We start from the raw sequence: 26,796 nt of genomic DNA, 5'->3' as shown, positions 1-26,796 counted from the left end.
CCTTTAAGTGATCGTAAATTGTTGAGGACAGTGTATAGACCAAGCGGCAACCTCCCCCTTTCTCTCGTGAAGCCAATACGGAAGTAACTTAAACTGCGATTCATCGACTGGCCGCTAGGGACAGGCTCCAAAAGAGAGCAGAATCTCATAGAGTCCCATGTTAAATTGGCCAAGTATATAGCAGAAAAAAACATGTTTACAAGTTGGTTCAAATTGTGGTTTTGGTCTATACTGCTATTTTTGCCCTTCATGACAACTCTGAGGGGGGTGAATTTTTTTATAACTTATCCGTTTAAATTATATTAAGCCTTAAAGTTCTGCATAATTAAGGGCGTGGTCACTTGAGTGACAGGTAGATTGCGCTGCTGTCTGTGAGCCGTCATGTTACCTCAGCTGCCGCTGAATTTGGCATCTCAGTCGTTTTTGTGCTTTTTTTTCTCGATTATTTTATACAATTATAAAATATGGCTTGCTGCATAATATTCGAGACTGATGTGTGTCTGTGTAGATGTGCATGCATGGGGAAGAGACACAGAACACACGTTGTTGGATCGTGGCATTGGCTGAAAGTTTTGATTGTGAGATTTACTACAATGACAATACCAGGAGGATATCAAAATCTGACAGCACTGCTTGGATATTATAACTAAAACTGCTGCACTATTTTGAAAAAAATATACTTTGGACACAGGCACATTTTGTTAGATACGATCGTATACAGTTTTACAACATAAACGCTGCTCAGATTGCATTATTTCTTGAAGAACGATGACAGAGAGCAGATCATTCAGAAGAAATGTGAAATGTTTTTTTGCAATGGACACTCATATTTTACCCAAGTGCCACAGATTGGATTCATCTCGCGATCTCTATTTCATTATAAAGGTATGAAGTCCCATTTGATTTTCCATGTTGTTATTTGCACACCCAACACTACTGGTGTTGGAGCATCTATATCTTAAAAAACACCGTAGATTGACAGTAAACCTTTAGAACGTTCTGATAATAAAACTTATCTTCATTAATATTTTAGATCGTATCTAAGATAGATAGATAGCTCCTTTGCTTGCTAACATGGTCACGTCGAGCTAGGCGGGCGTGGTTTCAGCAACCAGTCATATCAGCTCAAACCACCTCCCTGCCTCTTTGCCCATTTTCAGTTATCCGGGAGTGACGTGCGGTGACGCGCAGCTAAGATGGCCGCGGCCTCATTTACGCGTCAAAACTGCTGTTCAGAACTCTATGGGTGACGTCACGGACGCTACGTCCATATTTTTTTACAGTCTATGGTATAGACCTTATTTTCCAGAGAAACATGCGCGCCGCCATCTTTAGAATATTGTCTTTGAACTTCCGTTTTTGCGGTAGCTCTGTATATTTCTATGGCATCGTTGTTGAAGAATAATTAGCTGGTGAAGTGGATTTACGTGTTGTAGAGTTAACAAAAGTTATCATGAGCATTGATATATTTAAATCTGATGTCTTAACAAATGTCAGTAGAACGGGAAGATTTTAAAATGAGCAGTTCATTCATAAATACATAAGATCGCTGTGGAAATACAAGCCGGAAGTCAAAAGACAACGAGCGCAGCGCTGAAAAGGGGCGGGGCTACATAAGGTCTATAGATGGTATGCATAGACGTCACTTTCCCGCCGGAACGCGCTCCCTCAGCTGGACCGAGTGGCAAAAGAACCTGTTGCATGACTGGATCTAATAGGGGAAACGCAAGTAAAACAAACGATTACACTAAATGTTGGTCTAGAAAATGTTTCTTATAACATGTCAAAGAAACCTAATCTATGGATATTGACATGCAGCCAGGAATCGTGTTTCCTGACATTTATTTCGATGCCGGGGAAACACATAAATCAAATCTGCCTGTGAACGCTTTATATAAATACAATATAGGCAGGTCTAAATCGGAGTGATCACTTATATCAATGTTATATATTTCATCATATCGTCCAGCCCTAAAACTTGTATAGTTTTTGTCAGTGTTTATTTAAAAACACCCAATTATGCCGAATATAAGATGGAAAATATTTAATCGATGAGTTGTCAACACAACATATAACAATACAATATATACGGTGTGATTTTTTTTTTTTTTTTTTTACCTCAAAATCCAACATTTTGACACAAAATGATAACTGCAAATCCATGTTTCTCTGCCTGGAGTCCAGCTGTTTCTGTGAATTGCAGTAATCCATTTTCTTCTTTTTTCTGTAGCTTTCAGCAGTCTGTAAAAATATACCTCGGATTTTGTGTCAAAGCTGTTTGTATACAGTCAGTCGCAAAGCTCTTTCCCGTTTTGGAAGTGTTTTGTGTGTTTTTCGCTGCATTCACGCTGAAAACCAATGCTGCCACTCAGTGGGCGTAACAACAGTCATAACGGTCGACGGTGACGTCACATGCGCACCCTCGTTGGGGGTGTGTCAAGTCTACCACAATACTTGAGGTATTTAGCGTCACGCTTTTCTATTTACAACGGTAAGCAGCAAAAATACCATAGCTTATAAAAATGTAATATGTAACCATTTTACAATGGCTTCATAAATTAATTAAAAACATAAAAAAGTCCTAACGCTGTTGTTATTTTGTGTAATTAATTTAGAGAAGGCACACCGCCATATCCAACGAAAGTCATACCACAAGACTTCCCAAACAACAAATGGTGCTAATATACATACGCGGCACGCTTCCGGGTCCTATCCTAACGTCTCTCATACCACAAGAAAACAACAAATGTCTAATACTACACGATGTGGTCTAAAAAAAAATATATAATTATAACCTTTATCTCCATACCAAAATTCCAAATGGCCAGACAATTATTTATCTTTTATAAATCGTTCAAATATTAATATCTGTGACGCTGTGAGCACAAAGACTGTTATGTAGACTGTAAGTATTTAAAATGATTGATGTTTAAAATAAATAAATAGCGCTCATAAACGGCTGTCGATGGCATTCTCAAGTGAAACGAGTCGAGGCTTGGACCCGGAAACGGCGTTCCTTACGTCACGACTTAACAAGCGGATAGGATCCGTGCATTAACTCTTAAAGTGACAGCAGCCTAATATACCTGCTGTCATCTGTGTCATTAATGTTAATCAAACAACAAAGACTGAGAAAATAACTCCATGCTCTTTACTGAATGACTTAGTTTTAGCTTTAACAAAGATTATTCTGTCTTTAATTCATACAGCGAAGATGATATTTTATTACTGAAGACTTGGTTAGTAGTTTTTGCTGTGGTATCGAAATTGGAGAATTGTGAAATCTCACTGGTATCTAAAATTTTGCTGGCTTATTTATTAGAATACATAATAGAATACATTATAATAATATTTCAAAGTATTACTGTTTTTCCTGTATTTTTGATCAAATAAATGCAGCTTTGCTAAGCATAAATAGGATCAAAAACAAGAAATTTACTCACCCAAAACTTTTGAACAGCAGTGTATATATTCAGATTATCTGCCCTAAAATATTTTTTTTAATGTAAAAAAATATATATATAATTTATATTTTAGTTCTTTGTGGTTGTGAATGTATAAATCATATTTTATTTTTCATCGTCAGTGTCACATTTTATCAAATGAATGCATTTATCAGTGTGCCTCTTTAATGAACTAAATCATATAATTAAATAATGGATAAAAATAGTGATATTAAATGTAATAAATAATGACTAGGATGTTGCAACTGTCCCAATTCCACTTTGATAAATTTCTCTGTTTGTTCCCCTCACTTTTTAGGGCCTTTCCCACTTGATATTTATGATATTTGCATGAATGAAAATCTTATCCGATTGAGTAGAATCAAGGCTGTTTCTGTTCTCAGTACTATGAAAAAGCAGGTGCTGTTATCCAGGAGGACATCTCAGAGGCGTCTCTCATTGTCGGTGTGAAAAGGCCCCCGGAGGAAAAGGTGTACCCCCGCAAGACCTATGCCTTCTTCTCTCACACAATTAAAGCACAAGAGCCAAACATGGGGCTCCTGGACGACCTTCTTAAAAAGGTGAATGTCTCTTTATAGAATGAAAGTGGTCAAGGACAGTGTTTACACTGAAAGCCAACTCGAATACTCTCTCTAGCGTCATTCGTATTTGGAAATGTTTATTCAGGAGAGACGGCTTTCACAAGATACTCATGTGTCATCATATCCCTATCTTTTTAGGAAGTTCGACTCATTGATTATGAAAAAATGGTGGACGCCAATGGCTTCAGAATTGTAGCGTTTGGACAGTGGGCTGGTGTCGCCGGTATGGGACCTTTTGACTGTTACAACATGAAGTACAAAGTCACCTTAGTTAAAGGGATAGAAGTAAAAATCCTGAGATCATTTACTCACCGTCATGTTCCAAACTTGTCTGACTGACCTTCACGTAAGAAACACTAAATGAGACATTTAGCAAAATGTCCAAGCTGCTCTTTTCCAAAGAAAGTGGATGGAGACCAGGAACAGCTATACATTTTTATTTTTGGGTGAACTACACTACCGTTCAAAAGTTTGTGGTCAGAAAGTTTTAAGAAATTAATATTTTTATTCAGCAGGAATATATTAAATTGTGACAGCAAAGACAGCGTTACAACAGATTTCCATTTCAGTAAATGCTGTTCTTTTGAACTTTCTATTCATCAAAGAATCCTAAAAAAAAACACAGTATCACAGTTTCCACAAAAATATTAAGCAGCACAAAGGTTTTCAACATTGATAATAATCAGAAATGTTTCTTTAGAAGCAAATCAACATATTAGAATGATTTCTGAAGGATCATGTGACTCTGAAGACTGCAGTAATGATGCTGAAAATTCATCTTTGCATCACAGGAATTAATTACATTTTAAAATATATTCAAATAGAAAACATTTATTTTAAATTGTAATAATATTTCACAATATTACTGTTTTTACTCTCAAATAAATGCAGCCTCTGTGAGCATAAAAGACTTCTTTCAAAAATATATAAAAATCGTAACAAATACAAACTTTTGAATCGTGTATATATAGTATATCTTTATAGGGTTTCCCTGCTGCTTGTTTAACATTATATCTCTTTTTTTTTTTTTCAGGAATGATTAATATTTTACATGGTCTGGGTCTGCGTTTTCTTGCCCTTGGACACCACACCCCATTTATGGTATTTGTTTTTGAATTGCTCTTCTATTTTAATGTCTGATTTTGGTTTGGCACATACACTGTTATATGTGGTACTTGATTATTTAGTAGCTTATTTAGTTAAGTTTCATCAATTAAAATATGTTATGTTTTAATATTTTTAATATATTTTAATATTTATCACTTGACAGCATATTGGTATGGCACACAACTACAGAAACGTCAGCCAGGCCATCCAGGCAGTGAGGGATTGTGGGTATGAAATATCCTTAGGTCTTATGCCCAGGTCCATAGGTCCTCTCACATTTGTGTTCACTGGCACCGGCAATGTGTCCAAGGTATGTATGCGTTTATTATGTTTAAGTTTTGCGTTTTTACATTTTCAACTTTCTTTAGTGTGTAATGTTGCTGTTTGAGCATGAAAAAGGTCTGCATAGTAATAAAGCACAACGTCACTCCAATGGAAGTTATTCTCTATATCTATTTCTGAACTCCCTGAAATGCCTCAATTGTAGTTTTTTCAAGGAACGAACACGTTCCCATATTCCTCATTTCAATAATTCCTGCTCAAAGCATGCGCAATAAATGAGGGCGAAGCCTGGTTGAGTTGTGTTAGTAGTAGTGTGTTGAAACTCACAGTTGTGGTGTGTTGAAACTCAGTTACACATCTATCTAACCCATGGAAAAGCAGTGCAGTGGAAGGTTTTAGTGAAACCTTTAATGTTACTGTTATAAAAATGAAAATGCTTCCTTTCCAGGGCGCCCAAGAAATTTTCAGTGAGCTGCCCTGTGAGTACGTGGAACCTCACGAATTGAAAGAAGTCTCTGAGAGTGGAGGTATATCTACTGTTTCCTAGTACTTTACAGTTACGCATAAGAGGAAGTGTATTTTCATATCAGGTGATTGCAGTAATCGACACTTTGCTGTGTTTGCAAATTGACTAATGCTAATCCTCTTTGCAGACATGTCCAAAGTGTACGCCACAGTGATCAGCAGACATCACCACCTGATGAGAAAGAGCGACGGAGTCTACGACCCCCTGGAGTATGAACACCATCCTGAGCTTTACACATCAAACTTCAGGAAGGCCGTAAGTGCACACAAGAAATGTGCCAGGCAGCTGATTGGTTCACTTTGTGACTACATTTTAAGCTGTTGTCACATTTACCATTGTCCGGCGAATTTTCGTTAGTAAAATCCAGTCATTTTAAAGGTGCCCTAGAACTTTTTTAAAAAAAAGATGTAATTTAAGTCTAAGGTGTCCCCTGAATGTGTCTGTGAAGTTTCAGCTCAAAATACCCCATAGATTTTTTTTAATTCATTTTTTAACTGCCTATTTTGGGGCATCATTATAAATGAGCCGATTCAGGGCTACTGGCCCTTTAATTTTCGTGCTCCAAGCCCATGGAGCTCACGCTTGCCTTGAACAGTGCATAAACAAAGTTTACACAGCTAATATAACCCTCAAATGGATCTTTACAAAGTGTTCATCATGCATGCGTCGGATTATGTGAGTATTGTATACTGTTATATTGTTTACATTTGATTCTGAATGAATTTGAGGCTGTGCTCCGTGGCTAACGGCTAGTGCTACACTGTTGGAGAGATTTATGAAGAATGAAGTTGTGTTTATGCATTATACAGACTGCAAGTGTTTAAAAATGAAAATAGCGACGGCTCTTGTCTCCGTGAATACAGTAAGAAACAATGGTAACTTTAACCACATTTAACAGTACATTAGCAACATGCTAACGAAACATTTAGAAAGACAATTTACAAATATCACTAAAAATATCATGATATCATGGATCATGTCAGTTATTATTGCTCCATCTGCCATTTTTCGCTGTTGTTCTTGCTTGCTTACCTAGTCTGATGATTCAGCTGTGCACAGATCCAGACGTTACTGGCTGCCCTTGTCTAATGCCTTTCATAATGTTGGGAACATGAGCTGGCATATGCAAATATTGGGGCGTATACCCCGACTGTTACGTAACAGTCGGTGTTATGTTGAGATTCGCCTGTTCTTCGGAGGTCTTTTAAACAAATGAGATTTATATAAGAAGGAGGAAACAATGGAGTTTGAGACTCACTGTATGTCATTTCCATGTACTGAACTCTTGTTATTTGACTATGCCAAGATAAATTCAATTTTTCATTCGAGGACACCTTTAATAGAAATACACACAATCTGGCATTTTTTTTCAAAGGGTTCAAGTTGGTACCTCTGATTCGCCACATTGAGCAACAGAGAACTGCTTGGTTTGAAAGCATCTTTTGCCTGAGCTGTGCTTCATACATCACTACACTCTTTGCCCACTAAATTTTGCTGCAAATGTGACAACACCTTTATTGGCTGCAGTGTTTTGAAAAGTAAAAAGTGCATTAGAAAAGTCTTCATGTGTTTGCACAGGTGGCCCCTTACACAACCTGCCTGATAAACGGCATATACTGGGACCCTCACACGCCCAGACTTCTGCGGCGACTGGACGCCCAGCGGCTGATCAGACCCGTTATACCTGCGTCATCATCACCTGATCACGGCTGCCCTGCGCTTCCCCACAAGTGAGCTTCTACTATTATTGTTGGCCTCCAAAATTACAAAAATATACCATAAAGTGTCATAAAAGCCATCCGTGAAGAAACGGGCACATCTGACCATCTATGAATTTCAGGTTCTTGGCTATTTGCGACATCTCTGCGGACACGGGCGGCTCCATTGAGTTCATGACAGAGTGTACCACTATTGAGAAACCCTTCTGCATGTATGATGCCAACCAGCATATTGACCATGACAGGTATGGCGCTTCTTCCTCCTATTGAACAAACCCCTAACGATGTATATTAAACTTTTTTTGTCTGGAGGACAACAAAACAAGCAAAACGTCCCATAGACATTCAATGAAGAGTCATATCCAGAATATCTTAGAGATTTGGGGGGCCAATTTTGTCATGAGACAACCATTTTTATCAGGGCAAACTTGAGGAAAAGGAATTAATTTGAAAGGTGGACCTTTAAAATTTTGATGCATTTAAGGAATCTTTTTTCTAAGTTGAATTTAAAAAATGTTTGTATTTATTATACTGGAGTGTCTATTTACACAAATAGCAAATGGCACACCTTGCTATTGCTATTTTACACCTGTTATTAAAGGATTAGTTCACTTCTGAATGAAAATTTCCTGATAATTTACTCACCCCCATGTCATCCAAGATGTTTGTCTTTCTTTCATCGGTCGAAACGAAATTAAGGTTTTTGATGAAAACATTCCAGGATTTTTCTCCATATAATGGACTTCAATGGGGACCAACAGGTTGAAGGTCAAAATTGCAGTTTCAGTGCAGCTTCAAAGGGCTCTACACGATCCCAGATGAGGAATAAGGGTCTTATCTAGCGAAACGATCTGTCATTTTCAAAAAAAAAAAAAATGATATACTTTTTAACCACAAATGCTCATCTCGCACTGCTCTTCGATCCGCCACGCATTACGTAATCATGTTGGAAAAGTCACGCGGTAGGGTGAAAAACTCCATCTCATTTTCTCCGCCAACTTCAAAATCGTCCGACGTCGTTGTTTTACCTTTTTTGTGTAATGGGCGTTTGACTTAGTCTTTGCATGTTCGTAGACACTGGATTGGTACTTCCGCCTACGTCACGTGTGACCTTTCCAACGTGATTACGCAATTTGTGGAGGATCGCAGGGCTAGTGCAAGATGAGCATTTGTGGTTAAAAAGGTTGGTTGGTTTTTTTTTTTTTTTTTTTTTTAGAAAATGACAGATCGTTTCGCTAGATAAGACCATTATTCCTCATCTGGGATCATGTAGAGCCCTTTGAAGCTGCACTGAAACTGCAATTTTGACTTTCAACCTGTTGGTCCCCATTGAAGTCCACTATATGGAGAAAAATCCTGGAATGTTTTCATCAAAAACCTTAATTTCTTTTGACTGAAGAAAGAAAGACATGAACATCTTGTATGACATGGGGTGAGTAAATTATCAGGAAATTCTGAAGTAATCCTTTAAGATGTGTTTTGGTCAATCAGATCACAAGTGGACAAGAGAGACACGTACCGTCTACACCTGTTTTTTGTGGTCTATGGGCGAGTAAATGTATGGCCTTTTTCAGAACTTTTGATCTAATATGCAAAATAACCATGCACAATGTACAGTACATATGAACGCGCATGGAGACGATGGAAAAACATACGGAGAGCATCAGCTTTCATTTCTGCTCTGATAGCCGAAAGACCACGCCGAATTCAGATCTGAGCAATAAATCGGAACTGAGCATTAAGGTTCGCAGTGTGAACATAGCCATAGAGATTTGGATGTGGGCCATTTATCAACCACCAATCCCCCTTCAACACCTTAGTAACCACTTGGCAATGCACTAAAATCACCTCAGAACACCATAGCAACACCCTGGCAACACTCTAGCATCACGTTCATTATCTACTTCCTAATCCTCCTCTGATTTGAGTGTATCTCTGTGCAGCGTGGAAGGTAACGGCATTCTCATGTGCTCCATCGATAACCTGCCCGCCCAGCTGCCTATTGAGGCGACTGAGTATTTTGGTGACCGGCTGTTCCCTTACATCTGGGAGATGGTAAGATATGACACAGGGTGGTGAGTAATTACCCAACAGCTTTTGCTCTGGAGAGGATTGCTTTGAACATGTGCCAGTCTGGTTCTGATTCTGAGACTTTAGCATTTTTGTTTTTTACCTTGTTGAGGATTTAATATGTGAATATTTGAGCAGATTTGTGATGGTAACCTTTAACCCACAGCTCCCATCAGACGCAACCAGACCACTAGAGGAAGAGGATTTCTCTCCACAAGTCAGAGATGTAAGTGTATTAAGAGGGTGTTTTTACAGCTTTTTCTTTTTTTCAATGTAAATTGCTCTTGCCCCATGAAGCAGTGCTTCGCCTGAGTTGTGTTTGTGCGCAGTCGTGAACTTCTGCACAAAATGTTGTGCAGAAGGCACGCAAGAATGTGTGGAAAAACTTGAATCGGAGCTAAACGGGCGGCGTTTCAGCTGGAGTATATCCACATAGCCATTGATTTTCGGTATGGGACTAAAGCTGGGAAATCTAAAATGCACATTTCTGATTAAATTGAGGTAAAGTTCACATCTTAGATTAGTATGGAGATTTCAAGTTCATAGCAGCACCAAACAGAATTGAAAAAAAACAAAATTTCCATCAATTTAATGCATCCTTGCTGACTGAAAGTATTAATTTCTTTAAAAAAAAATCTTATTTACCCTAAGGTTTTGAATGTTCAGAGACCATTATTATTGTGCTTTCTCAAAAAAATAAGTCAGAGAAATAATAGCAATGCCTTTAGTTACCAATTCACACTGTTCAAATTAAAAACTGAACTGAATGTGAATGTAAAAAGTATTCTGAATCTGAATTCATCTGAATGGTGCATAACCTTGGTACTAAACGATTGCCGTATTCATGTGCTGTGGTATTTTCAAGTAAGTTACTTCAACATATACCATGATACACATTTAAATGCATTCAGGTGATTTGTTGTTAGCATCTTTAATCTGTTTGTTGAACATTGCAGTAGTATTATTTATATTAAATGTCTTTTTTTCCCCATTCTAGGCTGTAATTACATCCAATGGGAAGTTGACACCTAAGTTTGAATACATTCAGAAACTTCGAGAAAGGAAGTAAGGAGCCCTTTTTCTTTCCTTGAAGTCAATTAAATAGGCCTTGTGGTATTACAGTAGCTCTGAAAGGGTTTTTAGTCTCCTTTGTCTGATTGGACAGTGGATGTGATGTGTTTTATAAGACACAGAAGTACTTGTAACATTGCTTTGGATAATGTGCTTACACGCTGAGGATGGTGGTCTCATTCGGATGACTTCTTCAAAGGTTGAAAGACAGGTAAAAACATTGCCGTATCCCAGCTCTCAACAGCCTGTAGCCTTGAATTGCTCTTTTATCACTATAGAGGAAAGTGCTTTCAGTTACACCTGAATGTAGATGCTGCATATATGCAAAAGACAGGAAGGCATGTTAACCCCCTAGGGCTGATGTACACCCCTATTCCTCTAGAAAATGTTGAAAACTACACACAGTAGACATATTAGCATTGAGTTGGAAAGAGGACACTTTTAGAATTACATAAAGTGAATTGGAATTACACTAAGATTTTTTAATGATAAGTCTCTTATGCTGCCCAAAGCTGCATTATTTGATGAAAAATACTGGTAATACTGTGAAATATTATTACATGTAAACTGTAAACTGTGATGCAAGCTGAATTTTCAGCATCATTGCTCCAGTCTTCAGTGTCACATGATCCTTCAGAAATCATTCCAATATGATGATTCGCTGTTCAAGGAACATTTCTTATTATTATCAATGTTGTAAACTGTTGTACTGCTTAATATTTTTGTGGAAACTGCGATATTTTACCATTTAAAAGTTTGGGTCAAGTAAGATGTGTTCAGCTCGTGGGCCGGAGGGGTCTTTTTGACCCAGTTTGAGCGCACTGGGTCTTTCCCTTCCCAAGTTATGAGCGAAATTTGCCCGAAAATAGCGCTCGTCTATGGGGGCCGCCATTTTGGAAAGTACCCCGGTGATTTTCGGCGAATATCTCTGCGACGGCTGGGTGGATCGTCCTGAAATTTAATTGAACCATATATAGAGCTCGACTTGACGCTTCAAACGAGACCACCGTCGCAGAAAAAAAGAGCTCTCGCGGCCTGGAGAGCTTTTTTCACGCTAAAATTTGTATCTCGGCCCCCCGGGCAAATTAATACTTTTATTCAACAAGGACACATTAAATAGGTTGTTTGCACATGACGTCACAGCAACAGCGCGAATGAGTCTGGAGGGCAGGGAGTGTATTTTCTATATAGGAATCCTATCAAAAACTCAAAATTCGTATGTTTTGCGTCGTTTGCGGTTGCTCAAATCGATAAAATAGAGAACCCAGAAGGTTTATATATCGTTTACATAACTTATACCATTTTTTTTTATAACTTATACCGTTTTTTAACTTTAAAAGTTGTCGCCTTTAATAGCGTTTTGCGTCTGCTGATACTGAAATGAATATGGATAACGTACCTGCTTACCTTATTTGTTTTTGACTTGGTTAAAAATCCACATTCTTCATGGTATTGTTTGCAGGGAAGAGAGCTATTTTATCCCACTGAATGATAATTTGGTGTTTTCGCTTAAATTTTGTAGTATTCCGTTCACAATGTTGATCTGGTTACCATGAGAACAGTGTCACGCGCTGCTGCTTCATCCATCATACGGTAGAAAATGTCCAAATAAATGTTTAACAAGCTGACAGAAGTCGATTCAGCAACAAAGACAACACTTTCAAAAACATTCAACTATGTGATTATTTTATTGAGTGAGAGGGAGTGAGTGGGTTAAATCAGTGACATTATTAGATTTGATATACGGCGTCTTCCCGTCATCTCCTCAACCTGCTAGTGTGTTTTTCACACGTATAAAAGGCGACGATTGTATTACACCGTCCAGTTTTTTCTTTGAACGATGATGTGAGCTCCTGTTGCAATTCTCGATTCAGCATAAATGACCTACAATGGCGACATTTTTCACAATCGCGACAGAAAATCAAAAATACTGCCCTAACTTAACTAGTAGAAAGACAGCGCGATATAAACAAACCCAGACTAGAACTGAACGCGGCGTGACGGCAGCTTCACATTCTCTAAATCTACCTCCTTGATGGCAGGAAAGTCTTTCAATTCAGTGGAAAAGTCGCTCATCTTCATAACATAAAGATCACGTCCAACATATGTTGTGATTTTCTTTTTATACCTTTCTAAACCAGCACAGAAAGGACTTTTCTCCATCTCTTCCATTCTAATTTTCACTGCTTGCCCTCCACCGGTATTTCGCGCGTCACCAGAACCACGTGATTGCAAACAACCTATTGAGCATCAATAATAATTGATAATTGAACAATAAATCAGCATGTTAGGATGATTTCTAGAGGATCATGTGACACTGAAGACTGGAGTAATGATGTTAAAAATTCAATTACATTTTAAAATATATTAAAATAGAAAACAGTTATTTTAAAATGTAATAATATTTCACAATATTACTGTTTTTGCTGTATTTTGATCAAATAAATTCAGCCTTGGTGAGCAAAAGAGACTTCTTCCAAAAACATTTAAAAAAATCTTAATTATTCCAAATATTTGACCACCATTTGCAGCCATTTTAGGGCATTTAAATAAAACAACAACAACAAAAAAACTTTTTTTGTACACTATTATGGTTTAGAAAAACGCTTTTATGAAAGTGACACAAGTTGGTGGTTTTGGATGATCATGTAAATGTTTCTATAATATCTGAGACTCATTTGTATATTCAAGAACCCACTGAAATGGGAGGTTCACCAAACCTGTTTAGCTCATTTTTGTCAGGCTAATGAATTTTCCCAGGCTGAGTATGAAACATTAAACCTTACTAAGTTCATACACTGCAAAATATAAGAGAAAACGAGTTGCTGACCGTGTTTGTTTTGTTCAGACACAGAGTTCGGCTCCTGTGGCTCATTCTGCACTGCCATAACACCTCGCTTGGCTAGAGTACACATCATGTTCTCTCACGGGTAGATGATCTTATTCTCTCACCGCAGCCACAGTCTCTCCCACTCACTCTTGTTCTTGGAAATTTTTTGCATGCCAGAAAAAAAAAAATCAATGCATCAGTTCTTTTTAAGTTTCTTAAGTTCAATTATTCTCCAAGGTAAGCTTCGCTTTTCATGAGCCAAATATCTTTTCATGCTCATTAATTGATTATATCTAGTTTTTGAATCATTTTCATTAAATGGAATAACTCAATCCTTTCTCTTTTTTTTTCCTCATTCAAGTCGTAATCAAAGCTTTCTGTGCCTCCCGCAGTCAACACGTCTTTCTCAAAACACTCGAATAGAGCTCTTTTATGCCATCTCTGTCTCATTCAAGGGTGAAGAACCAGGCTGACAAAACATTAGACTGAATTTGTAAGTCTGTATCCATTGTGGTCTGTACTTAATGAAGCCGCCCACAAGCCAACATTGACCTCCATTTAATCAATGGAAAGCTTTAAAGACCCACCATTTGACTTGCTTTGATTTATTTGTTCTTGTCCTGAATGAAAACCTTCTAAGAGAGCCGTTGCCTCTTGTCTAAGAATATCTGATTGTACTGTACTTAAATCTGAGATACTGTGCAATATAGACAAAATGCTTGTGTATTATTTAATTCGTTTTAAATGGGTTATTTTTAAAATATTATATTTAGCGTTAAAAAAATATATAATTTATTCATTTTTAAAAATTTTATTTTATTTTTTTCAAAATGTTAATAGATTTGTTCTAAAAATAATTTTTGTAATCTTAATTTATTTTTAATATATGAATATATTTTTTAAATATTTACATTTTATTATTATAAAATAATATATTTAGAATTTATCATTTTTAAAATCCTATTTTATTATTACTGCAGAATATTTAGTTTTATAAAAATGCTGTATTTATTCATTATTATTCATTTATTTTTTAAAATATTACATTTTAGTGCAACCATGAACTGCGCTATGCACGACGACAAGGAAGTTTCAGCAATTGATTTCTAGCCCTTGCATTAGCTCTACTACTAGATATATTTATGGAGATGAATAAAAACCCGCTCTGTACAGCTATGATCAGCTGTTTGGTTAAGCTTTCGCTGTTTTGTTACAAAAAATTTTAAAGATTACAGATAAAAATGTGTTAAGTTGCGATTAATCATGAGTTAACTCATGACAATCATGCGATTAATCGCAATTAAATATTTTAACCGATTGACAACCCTAAATATCTTACCCTAAATGTCTTAAATATATACATGCTTGTGTGTGTGTGTGTGTGTGTGTGTGTGTGTATATATATATATATATATATATATATATATATATATATATATATATATATATATATATATATATGTGTATATGTATGTATGTATATGTATATGTATGTATGTATGTATATATATATATATATATATATATATATATATATATATATACAGTGTTGGGGAAAGTTACTTTTAAAAGTAATGCATTACAATATTGCGTTACTCCCTAAAAAAGTAACTAATTGCGTTACTTTGTTACTTTTTATGAAAAGTAATGCGTTACTTTACTTTTGCGTTACTTTTTCTCACCGGGGCTGGGCTTGCTTGTTTGTTTGTTTTTTAATAACAACAAAAAAGTTCTATTTTTGGCAAAAAGGCCCTTTCACACCAAAAGGGAAATCAATAAGCCTTAGGCTGAAGGAAAAGCAAATTTTCACCTGTACAGTAGAGGGCGCAGCTCAAACAAACCTTTCAGATGTGCTGTCGTTCTGGATTTAAGAAGAATAGGATACAGGAGAAGGAAGTTCTAGTTCTTATTTCTAAATCTAATCTAAAGTATTTTTTGCTTATTAATATGGTTGAATTGAAGGTCAGCAGCAAAGACATTGGTTAATAATTGAGATTAAATACATAAAGTATATTTGTGTAATTTAATATAGTTAATTATTACAGGTTTGCAAAATTCTGAGATTGCATTTCACTGTTTTTATTCATTTTGAGGAATACTGAATGATTTCGTGCAAGTGAGATGAGTAAATGCATGTTCACATTTAGTCTAGAACTACAATAACCATCATTGCTTACAAAGCGCACACAATATCTCTGCACTGTATTCCTCTCAACATGGGGACAACATGTCAGTCAATAAATGTGAAAAAGTAACTTGCGTTACTTATTTGAAAAAGTAACTTAGATATTTTGTTGTAAATTGCAAAAGTAATGCGTTACTTTACTAGTTACTTGAAAAAGTAATCTGATTACGTAACTCAAGTTACTTGTAATGCGTTACCCCCAACACTGTATATATATATATATATATATATATATATATATATATATATATATATATATATATATATATTTTTTTTTGTTGTTGTTGATGTGATTAATCGCGACTAATCATTTGACAGCCCGAGTTCATGCTGCTTAAAGTCATAATGTGTAAGATTTTTGGATTCAAATATCCAAAACCCACTAGAATAGTGTTATATATATTTTGTTGACTTGTGCACTTACATTATCCCAAATGTTTCCATGAATGTTTAAGGGGAGACACTACAGGCAAAAACACTTTTTTCAGGCACCTGTCAATTTTGAGATTTTGCACTTTTTGGCTTTTCATAAAGTGTTTTTTTCAGACTGGTGGAAAAAAAACATCCAAAATACACTTTTAAGTGTATGTTTTATAACACTTTATCTATTTGCGTCTATAGATTTCAATTACAGTAAATATCTTTTAAAGGCCATTTTCTCAAAATGAGTTTTTCTTCTGCTCTGAGTCAGAAATCTCCACTTCAGCAGAACTTACTTACACCAAACTTTAGTTTTATTCCTATCTATATTCTGAAGGTTTTTACAAAGAGATTTGTTGATATATAATTTGCCTGATTTTATACAACATTTTATTCCTAAAAAAATGGTGAACATATTTTTTTTTTTCTGGCTGTTGATATTACTTTTATTTTTTAAAAATACTAAGTAATAATAAAAGATAACAACCAAAATTCCCTCTGTAAAAATCTTTGAATTAACATGTTCAAAAAATTAAATGAGAATTTTGAACCTGACGTCATCCAATATTCAGATTTTTGTTCTAGAAATGTATGCAAATTAGTGCATATGTAATTAGATAATGCCTCATTTGCATATTTAAACATAACATTTTAGAAAACTTGTAAAACAAAAATTGTTTTCCATTTTTAATGTAATCAATCAGCTGGGGAAGTATGGTGATATCTATTAGTTTTTTTTTTTTTTTTTTTTTTACCTATTCACCTGTGTGTCTTGCCTTAAAGGTGCTAAAGAGGATGTTTTGTTTTATACATTTTTGCAATATTACTTGAAACTGTCTTTACTAAGTGATAAAAGACTATTTATTAGGTGCACTGAAAGGAATATTATTAATATACATCATCTGTGCACGAGGTAGGGCCTTAAAAACATCAGCCAATCGTTTACGCGATCATCGCGTAAACGATTGGCCCTCTGGCTTGTCAATCACTGCCATGACGTTCCTTGTGAGAGACGCGCGGCTGCGCGCTCTAGTAACTTTCCACACTACATGCGCCGCATGCAATGTTTTTGTCAGGAGACAGGAGTAACAACTGCAGATTATGAGGTGAGTCCGACATAATGAATCCACTAAGTGTGTGCGCGGCTTAACGATTGTAAGGCCGATTATGAATGTAAATTGATCCTTATGACTGATCGTGCTCAAACGCGTCCAGTCAGAGCCAGTTGCGTTCAGTCTGCGATTACAGTCGGTGTTCAAATTCCATGTGAAAGTATATAAATCTGCTTCAGGAGCAGGAAACTATCGCTGTATGTTGAGCACAGTCAGAATGTTTTAGCTAGTCGTAAAATGTGTATCATTTCAAACGCTCATTTCAAAAACTCAGTCGACGAAAACATCCTCTATACCACCTTTAAATACAGAGAAATAAGCAATTTTATTGCAAAACATTTTATAGCAATTTTATGCACGTGTCTATGCGTCGCCTATCAGTGACATCATACCTGCATTACTCTCGATTTCTGGCTTTATTTTGTAGAAACCATGGAAACACCAAAGATGCTTTTATATATATTATTTGTTTTATTAGACAAGGGAACAACTGTTTGGATACATTTATAGACAGAAAGCGACCTCTAGTGACCTCTAGTGGCAAAAAACTACATATTGTGCCTTTAACACCCTTTAACTGTGGTACAAATCACTGTTAGGCCATGATAAACCTTCCTATTTGAAATGAAAGTGTGTTGTATTATGAACTAATGCACCTCAGTTTGTGGTCTTTTTAAAAGTAGCATTAAATAGCAGCAAAACCCTGATCTAAAATACATATTTAGTGGTTATTATGAATGTCTTGTTTAATGGTATTTTGAGAAAGGCATGCAGGTGGTCGGGGGTTAAGTGTTACATTTTTGCTCATGTGCCGCATCAGATCCAATTAGGCTGAGCGACGGGGTGCTTGGATCACATGTGTCTCCCAGGGGACTCATAGAGCAAAATGTTGATTTTTAAACTGCGTTGATTATATTCTGAATGGAGAACTGGCTGATCTAGAAGTAGATCTGTGTGTGTTCCCCCGTTTTTTTTTTTTTTTTTTTTTAAAATACACCCTCCCTGCTCCTGAAGTGCCATTGATGATCTGTATGTGTTTGTGGTGGTACATTCTTGTCATAAAATGAAAAATGAATACTTGGTGTGTTTTAAATTTTCTTGATTTCACCTCCTGGACAATCCTACAAGATCTTCCCGTGTCCTTTTGTGGGGTTTGCATCCCTTTCAATCAGTTTAAGATCACTATCCAGCAGGATATGTTTTGTGATTTCACAGATTGCTTGGCCAGTGAGGAGTGTGTTGTGTATAAGTGTGTGTGTGTGTGTGTGTGTGTGTGTGTGTGTGTGTGTGTGTGTGTGTGTGTGTGTTAGTAGTAATGGCTGTACCATCTGGCAAACAGGGAATCGGAGCAGATCCTAAAGAAAGGAGGAATGAAGCGGGTGCTGTTGCTGGGCTCAGGCTATGTGTCTGGGCCAGTTATCGAGTATCTCACCAGGGACGCTGGCACCCAGGTCACAGTGGGTATGTTCCCGTCGCAAAATCCATCTGGAATGCTGTTTTACTGCAGTGTAGAAATTATAGTCGCAGGCCTCAGAAAATCTCTTGTGATCTTTGCATTGCAGCTTCAAATCTGTTGCATCAGGCTGAGGACATGGCAGCCAAGTATCCCAACACCATCGCCGTGATGCTGGACATCACCAGCCAGAAAGGCCACCTCGAGTCTCTGATCAAAGACCACGACATCGTCATCAGGCATATTCACAAACTTTGCATTGACATTAGCAATTCTACTTCAATTCTAATTCAACAGTTGACATTTATTTGTTGTTTTTGGTATCTAGCATGCTGCCATACGCATTTCATCCACAAGTAGCCAAGCACTGCATTAAATTGAAGGTGAACATGGTGACCGCCAGTTACTTGAGCCCCGCCATGAAGGAGCTTCAGAAGAGGTAGGGAACTTCCTGATTTTTAGAAAATGAATTAATTTTTATGAGAGTTAACATACTAATCAAAATTATGCCATCATTTTTAATGTGTATCATTAGTTCATTCATTTTTTTTTTATTATTTATTTAAAAATTAGAAACTGGTGCCTTTTCTCTTTTTTCAAAAAAACTGAAAAAACAGGAATTCAGCTTGAAGTTCAGGGGTAGAAAATTATTAAACAGCTTGAATATTGTGAGTGAAAAAGAAATGCCCCTTTTCTGTTGATTGGTCAACCAAAGATCAAACTGTGCCGTCATCAGTTGTTCCTCAGTTACACGCAACAGAATAATAGTCATCTGCTGCTACAGTTGTATGGATTCTTAAAGCGTTTATTGCAACTACATTTCATCTCTTTCTCATCAAACAACCAGACTAATGAATGGCTCGACACAAACCATACTGCGCCTAGACAAGGCTTTCTTCTGTGTCGACATAAATTCACCTATGCATATCATCAGTTGGGTATGGCACAGTATGATGGCTGCAATACCTTGGTTGCCCAGTAAATTCTAACAAAAAAATCAGATGAATCAAGATATACATTTTTTAATTAGTTGCAATTTTTTTTTTTTTTTAATACAAAAAGAAAACAAGAATACATTGACTTGAGTATATTATATTATTTCACTTTATGACATGTTTGCATCTGCTTTAAAAAAAAAAAAAAAAACTTAAAGAAATTTACCATTCTCTGCCGTTAAATGGGCACTTTTTTTTTCGTTTTGTGTTTACACAGTTCAAATAAGTTGCGATGGGGTAAATAAGCAGATAAAAGCACCTACATTGTAGTGAAGCACAGACCAGTATTGATTTGTGTAAATATACACAGCAGTCATAACTTTTTGTTTTAGCTGAGTTTATTTCATTAATATTGAGTATTAATTGATATCACAGAAAACAACAGTACATTTTATTTTTCTCTGCCAACTAAACTTCCAAAGCAAAGTCACAGAACCGTTGTACTCCGCACTGTCCAGTGCGTTGCTACACAGATTTTAAGAGCTGGTCGTTTAAAAAAACAAGCAGTGTGGCAAAAAATTTGACTACTGAGCAGTGTTACTTTAAAAATGAATGCATTACAATATTGCGATACTCCCTAAAAAAAGTAACTAATTGCGTTAGTTACTTTTTATGGAAAGTAGTGTGTTACGTTACTTTTGCATTACTTTTTCTCATCTAGGCTGGGCTGTTTGTTTGTTTTTATAATAACAAAAAAGTTATATTTTTGGCAAATGTAAAGGCTCTTTCATACCAAAAGTGAAATGAATAAGCCTCAAGCTGAAGGAAATGCACATTCACGCCTGTACAGTAGAGAGCGCAGCTCAGCGACAAGCAAATAAACAAGCGTTTCAGCTGTGTTGCCATTCTGAATTAAAGAAGACTAGGATGCAGGAGAAGTAAATGAATAAATGTATGATCACATTTAGTCTAGAATAGCCATCATGTTCACACAGCGCACACAACACCTCTGCACTTCTGAATTCTCTCAACATGGAGACAGGAGAGCTGTCAGTGAATACATGGAAAAACAGAGTAACTTGCGTTACTTTATTAGTTACTTGAAAAAATCAATCTGATTACGTAACTTAAGTTACTTGTAATGTTACCCCTAACACTGCTAATGGGTATTATATGGGAGGTACATTCATATTTCTGAAATAAACACCTATAATAGCCTATTTCTCTGGCACACATAGTTAGCCATAGTGAACCTATGTCGACACAGAAGAAAGCTCTGTCTAGGCGCAGTATGGTTTGTGTAAAGCCATTCATTAGTGTGGTTGTTTGATGAGAAAGAGATGAAATGTAGTTGCAATAAACGCTTTAAGAATCTGTTCAACTGTAGCAGCGGATGGCTATTATTCTGTTGCACGGAACCGAGGAACAAGCATCTTTTGTTTGACCTTGTTGGATTTTAAACTGCCACTGGTTGAGTTCATTAATATATGCATGTGGCTTCACCATGATTGGCTGTTGTTTCCCAAGTGCCGAAGATGCTGGCATCACCATCGTCAATGAGATGGGTCTGGACCCTGGCATTGATCACATGTTGGCCATGGAGTGCATCGACCAGGCCAAGGCAGACGGTTGCACTGTAGGTATTGCATGCATGCACCCATGTTTGTTTAACACAGTTGGATGTGTTGATGGGTATTTGCGATAGAATGACATACTGTCGCACCATTGGTGCGCTCATCAGCACGTCTGGAAGACATATTGACAGACCTCAGCAACCATTCACAGCTTCTTGAATGTTCATTTTCACATAACAGTCGAGTATGGTGTCCTCTGTGAACATTTGAGCAAGTCACATGGTGCTCTTGTAGTTACTCCATTGTTTCTTGATAGGTGGAGTCTTACAGCTCTTTCTGTGGTGGTCTTCCTGCTCCAGAGTGCTCAGACAACCCACTGCGTTACAAGTTTAGCTGGAGTCCGTACGGTGTCCTGCTCAACACCATCAGTCCGGCCATCTATCTGAAAGACAACCAGGTGATACAGGCTCACTTCAAAATCCCCTCTGTAGCATCCACTAATCAATCACCTGGAAACTTCAAAACAATGAAATAAAAAACATTTAAAAATCTAGTTCACAAAACTGTCCGTCTTTCACTGCTCAGGTTGTCAGTGTACCTCCTGGCGGTGCTCTCCTGGATGTCACAAAACCCATGGACTTCATGCCCGGTTTTAACCTGGAGGCCTTTCCCAACCGAGACAGCACCACGTACGCCCAGCCGTATGGGATTGAGTCCGCACACACGCTGATCAGAGGAACTCTGCGCTTTAAGGTATTCATGCTGATCAGTTGTACAGATCATTGTAGCCTCTGTTTTCCAGTGCCAACATTTTATGCATGTACTGTATGTGTCTGCAGGGCTTCTCCTCTGCAATGAGTGGCTTTGTGAAACTGGGACTCATCAACACTGAGCCGTGTCCACTGTTGGACCACACGGCTTCTCCTCTCTCATGGGTATGGATTTATTCCATTATATTCTTAAAATGTATTTTCTTTTATAAATATATATTAATACATAATGGAAAGAAAATACTTGAGTATTATAAAAAGGGCCCTGAACACTTAAACCACTCTCATTTGACTAGTAGTCCTACACACAGCTACATGCTGTCAATCTTTCTTTTTAATTCTGGGTATGATAATATCATTGTATCTCGTACACAGAAAGAGCTTCTCTGTAAGCTGACCGGCTTATCCGCAACTGAGAGCAACAGTGCCTTTGAGGACGCTGTTTATGAGCGGATTGGCAGGGATGACTTCAGAATGCAGAGCCTCAGACTGTGAGTAGAAGAATTCACTAGGTGTATTTTTCAGCCTTCCATTACAATGCATAGCAACAGAATAGCAACCACCTAGCAACCTTTTAACAATGAAAAAAAAAAAACACCTCTTAGAACACCTCAACATCTGCATAGCAGCACCATAGCAACCACCTAAAGTACAACCTCATAACAATGCAATAAACACCTCTTAAAACACCTCAGCAACCACATAGCAATGTCATAGAAACCACCTAGCAATCTCATAACAATGTAATAAACACCTCTTAGAACACCCCAGCCATCTGCATAGCAACACCATAGCAACCACCTACCAGCCTCTTAACACATAATGCAGTAAAAGCCACTTAAAACACCCCAGCAACCGCATAGCAATGCCATAGCAACCACCTAGCAATCTTATAACAATGCAACAAACACCTCTTAGAACACCTCAACATCTGCATAGCAACACCATAGCAACCACCTAGCAGCCTCCTAACTCATAATGCAGTAAAAGCCGCTTAAAACACCCCAGCAACCGCATAGCAATGCCATAGCAACCACCTAGCAATCTCATATCAATGCAATAAACACCTCTTAAAACACCCCAGCATCTGCATAGCAACACCATAGCAACCACCTAGCAGCCTCCTAACACATAATGCAGTAAAAGCCACTTAAAACACCCAAGCAACCGCATAGCAATGCCATAGCAACCACCTAGCAATCTCATATCAATGCAATAAACACCTCTTAAAACACCCCAGCATGTGCATAGCAACACCATAGCAACCACCTAGCAGCCTCCTAACTCATAATGCAGTAAAAGCCACTTAAAACACCCCAGCAAATGCATAGCAATGTCATAGCAACCACCTAGCAATCTAATAAACACCTCTTAGAACACCCCAGCATCTGCATAGCAACACCATAGCAACCACCTAGCAGCCTCTAACTCATAATGCAGTAAAAGCCACTTAAAACACCCCAGCAACCACATAGCAATCTCATATCAATGCAATAAACACCTCTTAAAACGCCCCAGCATCTGCATAGCAACCCCATTGCAACCACCTAACAGCCTCCTAACACATAATGCAGTAAAAGCCACTTAAAACACCCCAGCAAATGCATAGCAATGTCATAGCAACCACCTAGCAATCTAATAATACAATAAACACCTCTTAAAATGCCCCAGCATCTGCATAGCAACCCCATAGCAACCACTCAGCAGCCTCCTAACACATAATGCAATAAAATCCACTTAAAACACACTTAAAACACCCCAGCAAATGCATAGCAATGTCATAACAACCACTTAGCAAATTAATAACAATGCAATAAACATCTCTTAAAACACCCCAGCAGCTGCATAGCAACACCATAGCAACCACCTAGCAACCTCATAACAATGCAATGCTAACACCACACATGCATCATCAACACATAAAATATTACATAAACATTTTTAGCCACTATAATAGAATGTTTAAATTATAAATTATGTCTTAGTCTGTCTAAGTATGTTTGTAAATGTAAATAATGAAGTAGTCATGCAGCATAGCTGTGCTGGTTAGAGATGACTGACTGGATGAATCCTATCAGGCTCGGGATGCTCAGTGAAGAGCCGGTTCCTCACGCAGACACCATCTTAGCAGCGCTTGCTAAGCACCTAGAGGCCAAACTCTCCTTTGGTAAAGACCCAGTTCCTCTTTCTCTTCCACGTCATGAAAGCTTTAAAAGATTTATAATATGTTTCATATCATCAGGGCATCACAGACCTTGTGTTCCAAGTTGAGGTCAAATGTCTTCACAATGCACATAAATGAGCATTGTTTTTGGATCACTCTGTCTCGTGCAGCTAAAGGCGAGCGCGATATGATCATCATGAGGAACGATGTTGGAATCAGACACCCAACGGGCGAGCTGGAGACCAAACACATCAGTCTGGTGGTTTACGGGGATCCCAATGGATACTCAGCCATGGCCAAAACTGTGGGCTACCCTGCAGCCATCGCAGCCCATATGGTGCTCAACGGTCAGTGTGTGCTAGTTTCTAAACTCAACTTCAGTATGCTCAATTAACAGTACATTTTGTAAAAAGTATTCCATTTATGGATGCACCAATATAGAAAGATGTGCCAATACAGAATATATATATATATATATATATATATATATATATATATATATATATATATATATATATATATATATATATATATATAATTCTGTATTGGCACATCTTTCTATATTGGTGCATATATATATATATATATATATATATATATATATATATATATATATATATATATTAGGGGTTAAATTATCTGATTTTAACAGTACTTATGTAATTAATTTCTGTAATAATTAGACTGTTGACCATTCCCATACACCTTAACCCATCCTTAAACCTACCCATACCACCAAACCTTACCCGTATCCCACCTCAATATCAGCACAAGTGTTTTGAAATACAACATGGACACAAACCATAACATTGTAATTATTTTTTGATTAAGTACATAGGACAGCTAATATAAAGTGTGACCATCAAAGCCTACTTGCACTGGACTTCATGGTTTCAGCTGCAGCCATGTCTTCATCTTGTATATGAAACACCTGCTATTCACAACTACCTGCTAATGCACTCAAGTAGCCTTGTTGACAAGTTAGGGTGAGTAAGGGCAAAACCATAGACTGTAAAAAAAAAAATATGGACGTAGTGTCCGTGACGTCACCCATAGGTTTCTGAAGAGCATTTTCGAAGCCTAAAGTGGGCGGAGCCATCCGGCTGTCGCCATCTTGGCAATGCATCACTTTCGGATAACTGAAAATGGGCAAAGAGGCAGGACATGGTTGGAACTGAGATGCCTGGTTGCTGAAACCACGCACGCCTAGCTCGACATGACCAGGTTAGCTCAGGCTATGGAGCTAGCTATCTATCTTAGATACCACCTAAAACATTAATAAAGATAACAAGTTATATAATTTGAAAGTTCTAAAGGTTTACTGTCAATCTACGGTGTCTGTTTTACGATATAGATGCTCCAGCAACAGTAATATTGCAATTTGTGTCGAGTGTGCAAATGACAACACGCAAATTCAAAACGGGGCTTCATACCTTTGTAATGAAATGGAGATCACGAGATGAATCTATTCCGTCGCACTTGGGTAAAATGTCCATGAGCGTCCATTAAAAAACATCCAACATGTCTTTTTGTCCACAAAAATCCATGAAATATTGAAATCTTGTGAGACATTTCTTATGAAAGATTGTAAACCTACAATCGTACACATTGGACTCTCACAAACATATGAGAGTCCGCGTCCAAAGTATAACTTTTCAAAATAGTGCAGCAGTTTTAGTTATATCCAAGCAGTGCTGTTGGATTTTGTTGTGTCTTGAAAGGCATATTAGACGATCCAACAACGTGTGTGCTGTTTATCTTCCCAATGTGTGCACATGTTGGCTGACGTACATCTGTCTCGACCATTAACGGCACAGCAAGCCATATTATTTTATAATTGTATGAAATAATCCCCAAAAAAGGACAAACATGGCATAGATGCCAAGTTCAGTGGCTGGAATTAGCTGAGGTGACAGAAAGCAGACAAACCAAACAGCTAGTAGTGACAGCAGCGGCAATCCACCTGTCACTCAAGTGGCCACGCCCTTAATTATGCAGAACTTTAAGGCTTAATATAATTTAAATGGACGAGTTATTAAAAAAAAAAAAAAAAAAAAATTCACCCCCCTCACAGTTGTCAAGAAGGGCAAAATTAGCTATATAGACCAAAACCACAGTTTGTACCAGGCTGTAAACATGTTTTTTCTGCTGTAAAGTTGGGCATTTTAACATGGGGCTCAATGAGATTCTGCTCTCTTTCGGAGCCTGTCCCTAGCGGCCAGTCGATGAATTGCATTCCGTATTGGCTTAAAGAGAAACAGGGGGAGGTTGCCGCTTGGGCAAAACACACAAGATATAGTACCTTCAATGTCCTGAAGATGGCGACATCTCTTCTTTTGTAGCAGAAATAAAGTGCTGCAGAAAAAGCTAGGTACCATGCAAAATGTAATGTGTAATTGCATTACTCATCACAATTGTAATGGAGTAAAGAGTACATATACTTATTTAAAAATGTAGTCAAGTAGAGAGTAAAAGTTGCAAATATCTTTGATACTCGGTAACACTACAATGTAGCCAAAAAGATACTGAAGTAA

General features: G+C 37.3%; 1 protein-coding gene across 3 annotated transcripts in view; it reads left to right on the top strand.

The window, feature by feature from the left end:
* The window catches only part of aass (aminoadipate-semialdehyde synthase), a 32,094-nt gene that overhangs the window by 4,394 nt on the left and 904 nt on the right, over positions 1-26,796 (top strand). For 2 of the 3 annotated variants that reach the window (XM_048158337.1, XM_048158335.1), the window contains exons 3-23: positions 3,848-4,024; positions 4,184-4,268; positions 5,079-5,146; positions 5,316-5,462; positions 5,883-5,961; positions 6,088-6,215; positions 7,539-7,690; positions 7,801-7,923; positions 9,622-9,733; positions 9,915-9,974; positions 10,746-10,813; positions 18,706-18,827; positions 18,929-19,058; positions 19,148-19,258; positions 21,282-21,390; positions 21,645-21,785; positions 21,914-22,081; positions 22,168-22,263; positions 22,474-22,589; positions 24,177-24,265; positions 24,433-24,609. In XM_048158337.1, coding sequence (XP_048014294.1) covers positions 3,848-4,024; positions 4,184-4,268; positions 5,079-5,146; positions 5,316-5,462; positions 5,883-5,961; positions 6,088-6,215; positions 7,539-7,690; positions 7,801-7,923; positions 9,622-9,733; positions 9,915-9,974; positions 10,746-10,813; positions 18,706-18,827; positions 18,929-19,058; positions 19,148-19,258; positions 21,282-21,390; positions 21,645-21,785; positions 21,914-22,081; positions 22,168-22,263; positions 22,474-22,589; positions 24,177-24,265; positions 24,433-24,609 — 2,458 coding nt within the window. Of the gene's footprint in view, positions 1-1,643; positions 1,730-3,847; positions 4,025-4,183; positions 4,269-5,078; positions 5,147-5,315; positions 5,463-5,882; positions 5,962-6,087; positions 6,216-7,538; positions 7,691-7,800; positions 7,924-9,621; positions 9,734-9,914; positions 9,975-10,745; positions 10,814-18,705; positions 18,828-18,928; positions 19,059-19,147; positions 19,259-21,281; positions 21,391-21,644; positions 21,786-21,913; positions 22,082-22,167; positions 22,264-22,473; positions 22,590-24,176; positions 24,266-24,432; positions 24,610-26,796 lie in introns of those variants that run through there. The other variant, XM_048158338.1, reaches the window with a different exon arrangement.

This window comes from Megalobrama amblycephala, linkage group LG15 (assembly GCF_018812025.1).
Source record: "Megalobrama amblycephala isolate DHTTF-2021 linkage group LG15, ASM1881202v1, whole genome shotgun sequence".
Taxonomy (NCBI): domain Eukaryota; kingdom Metazoa; phylum Chordata; class Actinopteri; order Cypriniformes; family Xenocyprididae; genus Megalobrama; species Megalobrama amblycephala.
This window is presented reverse-complemented; position numbering and strand designations above follow the sequence as displayed.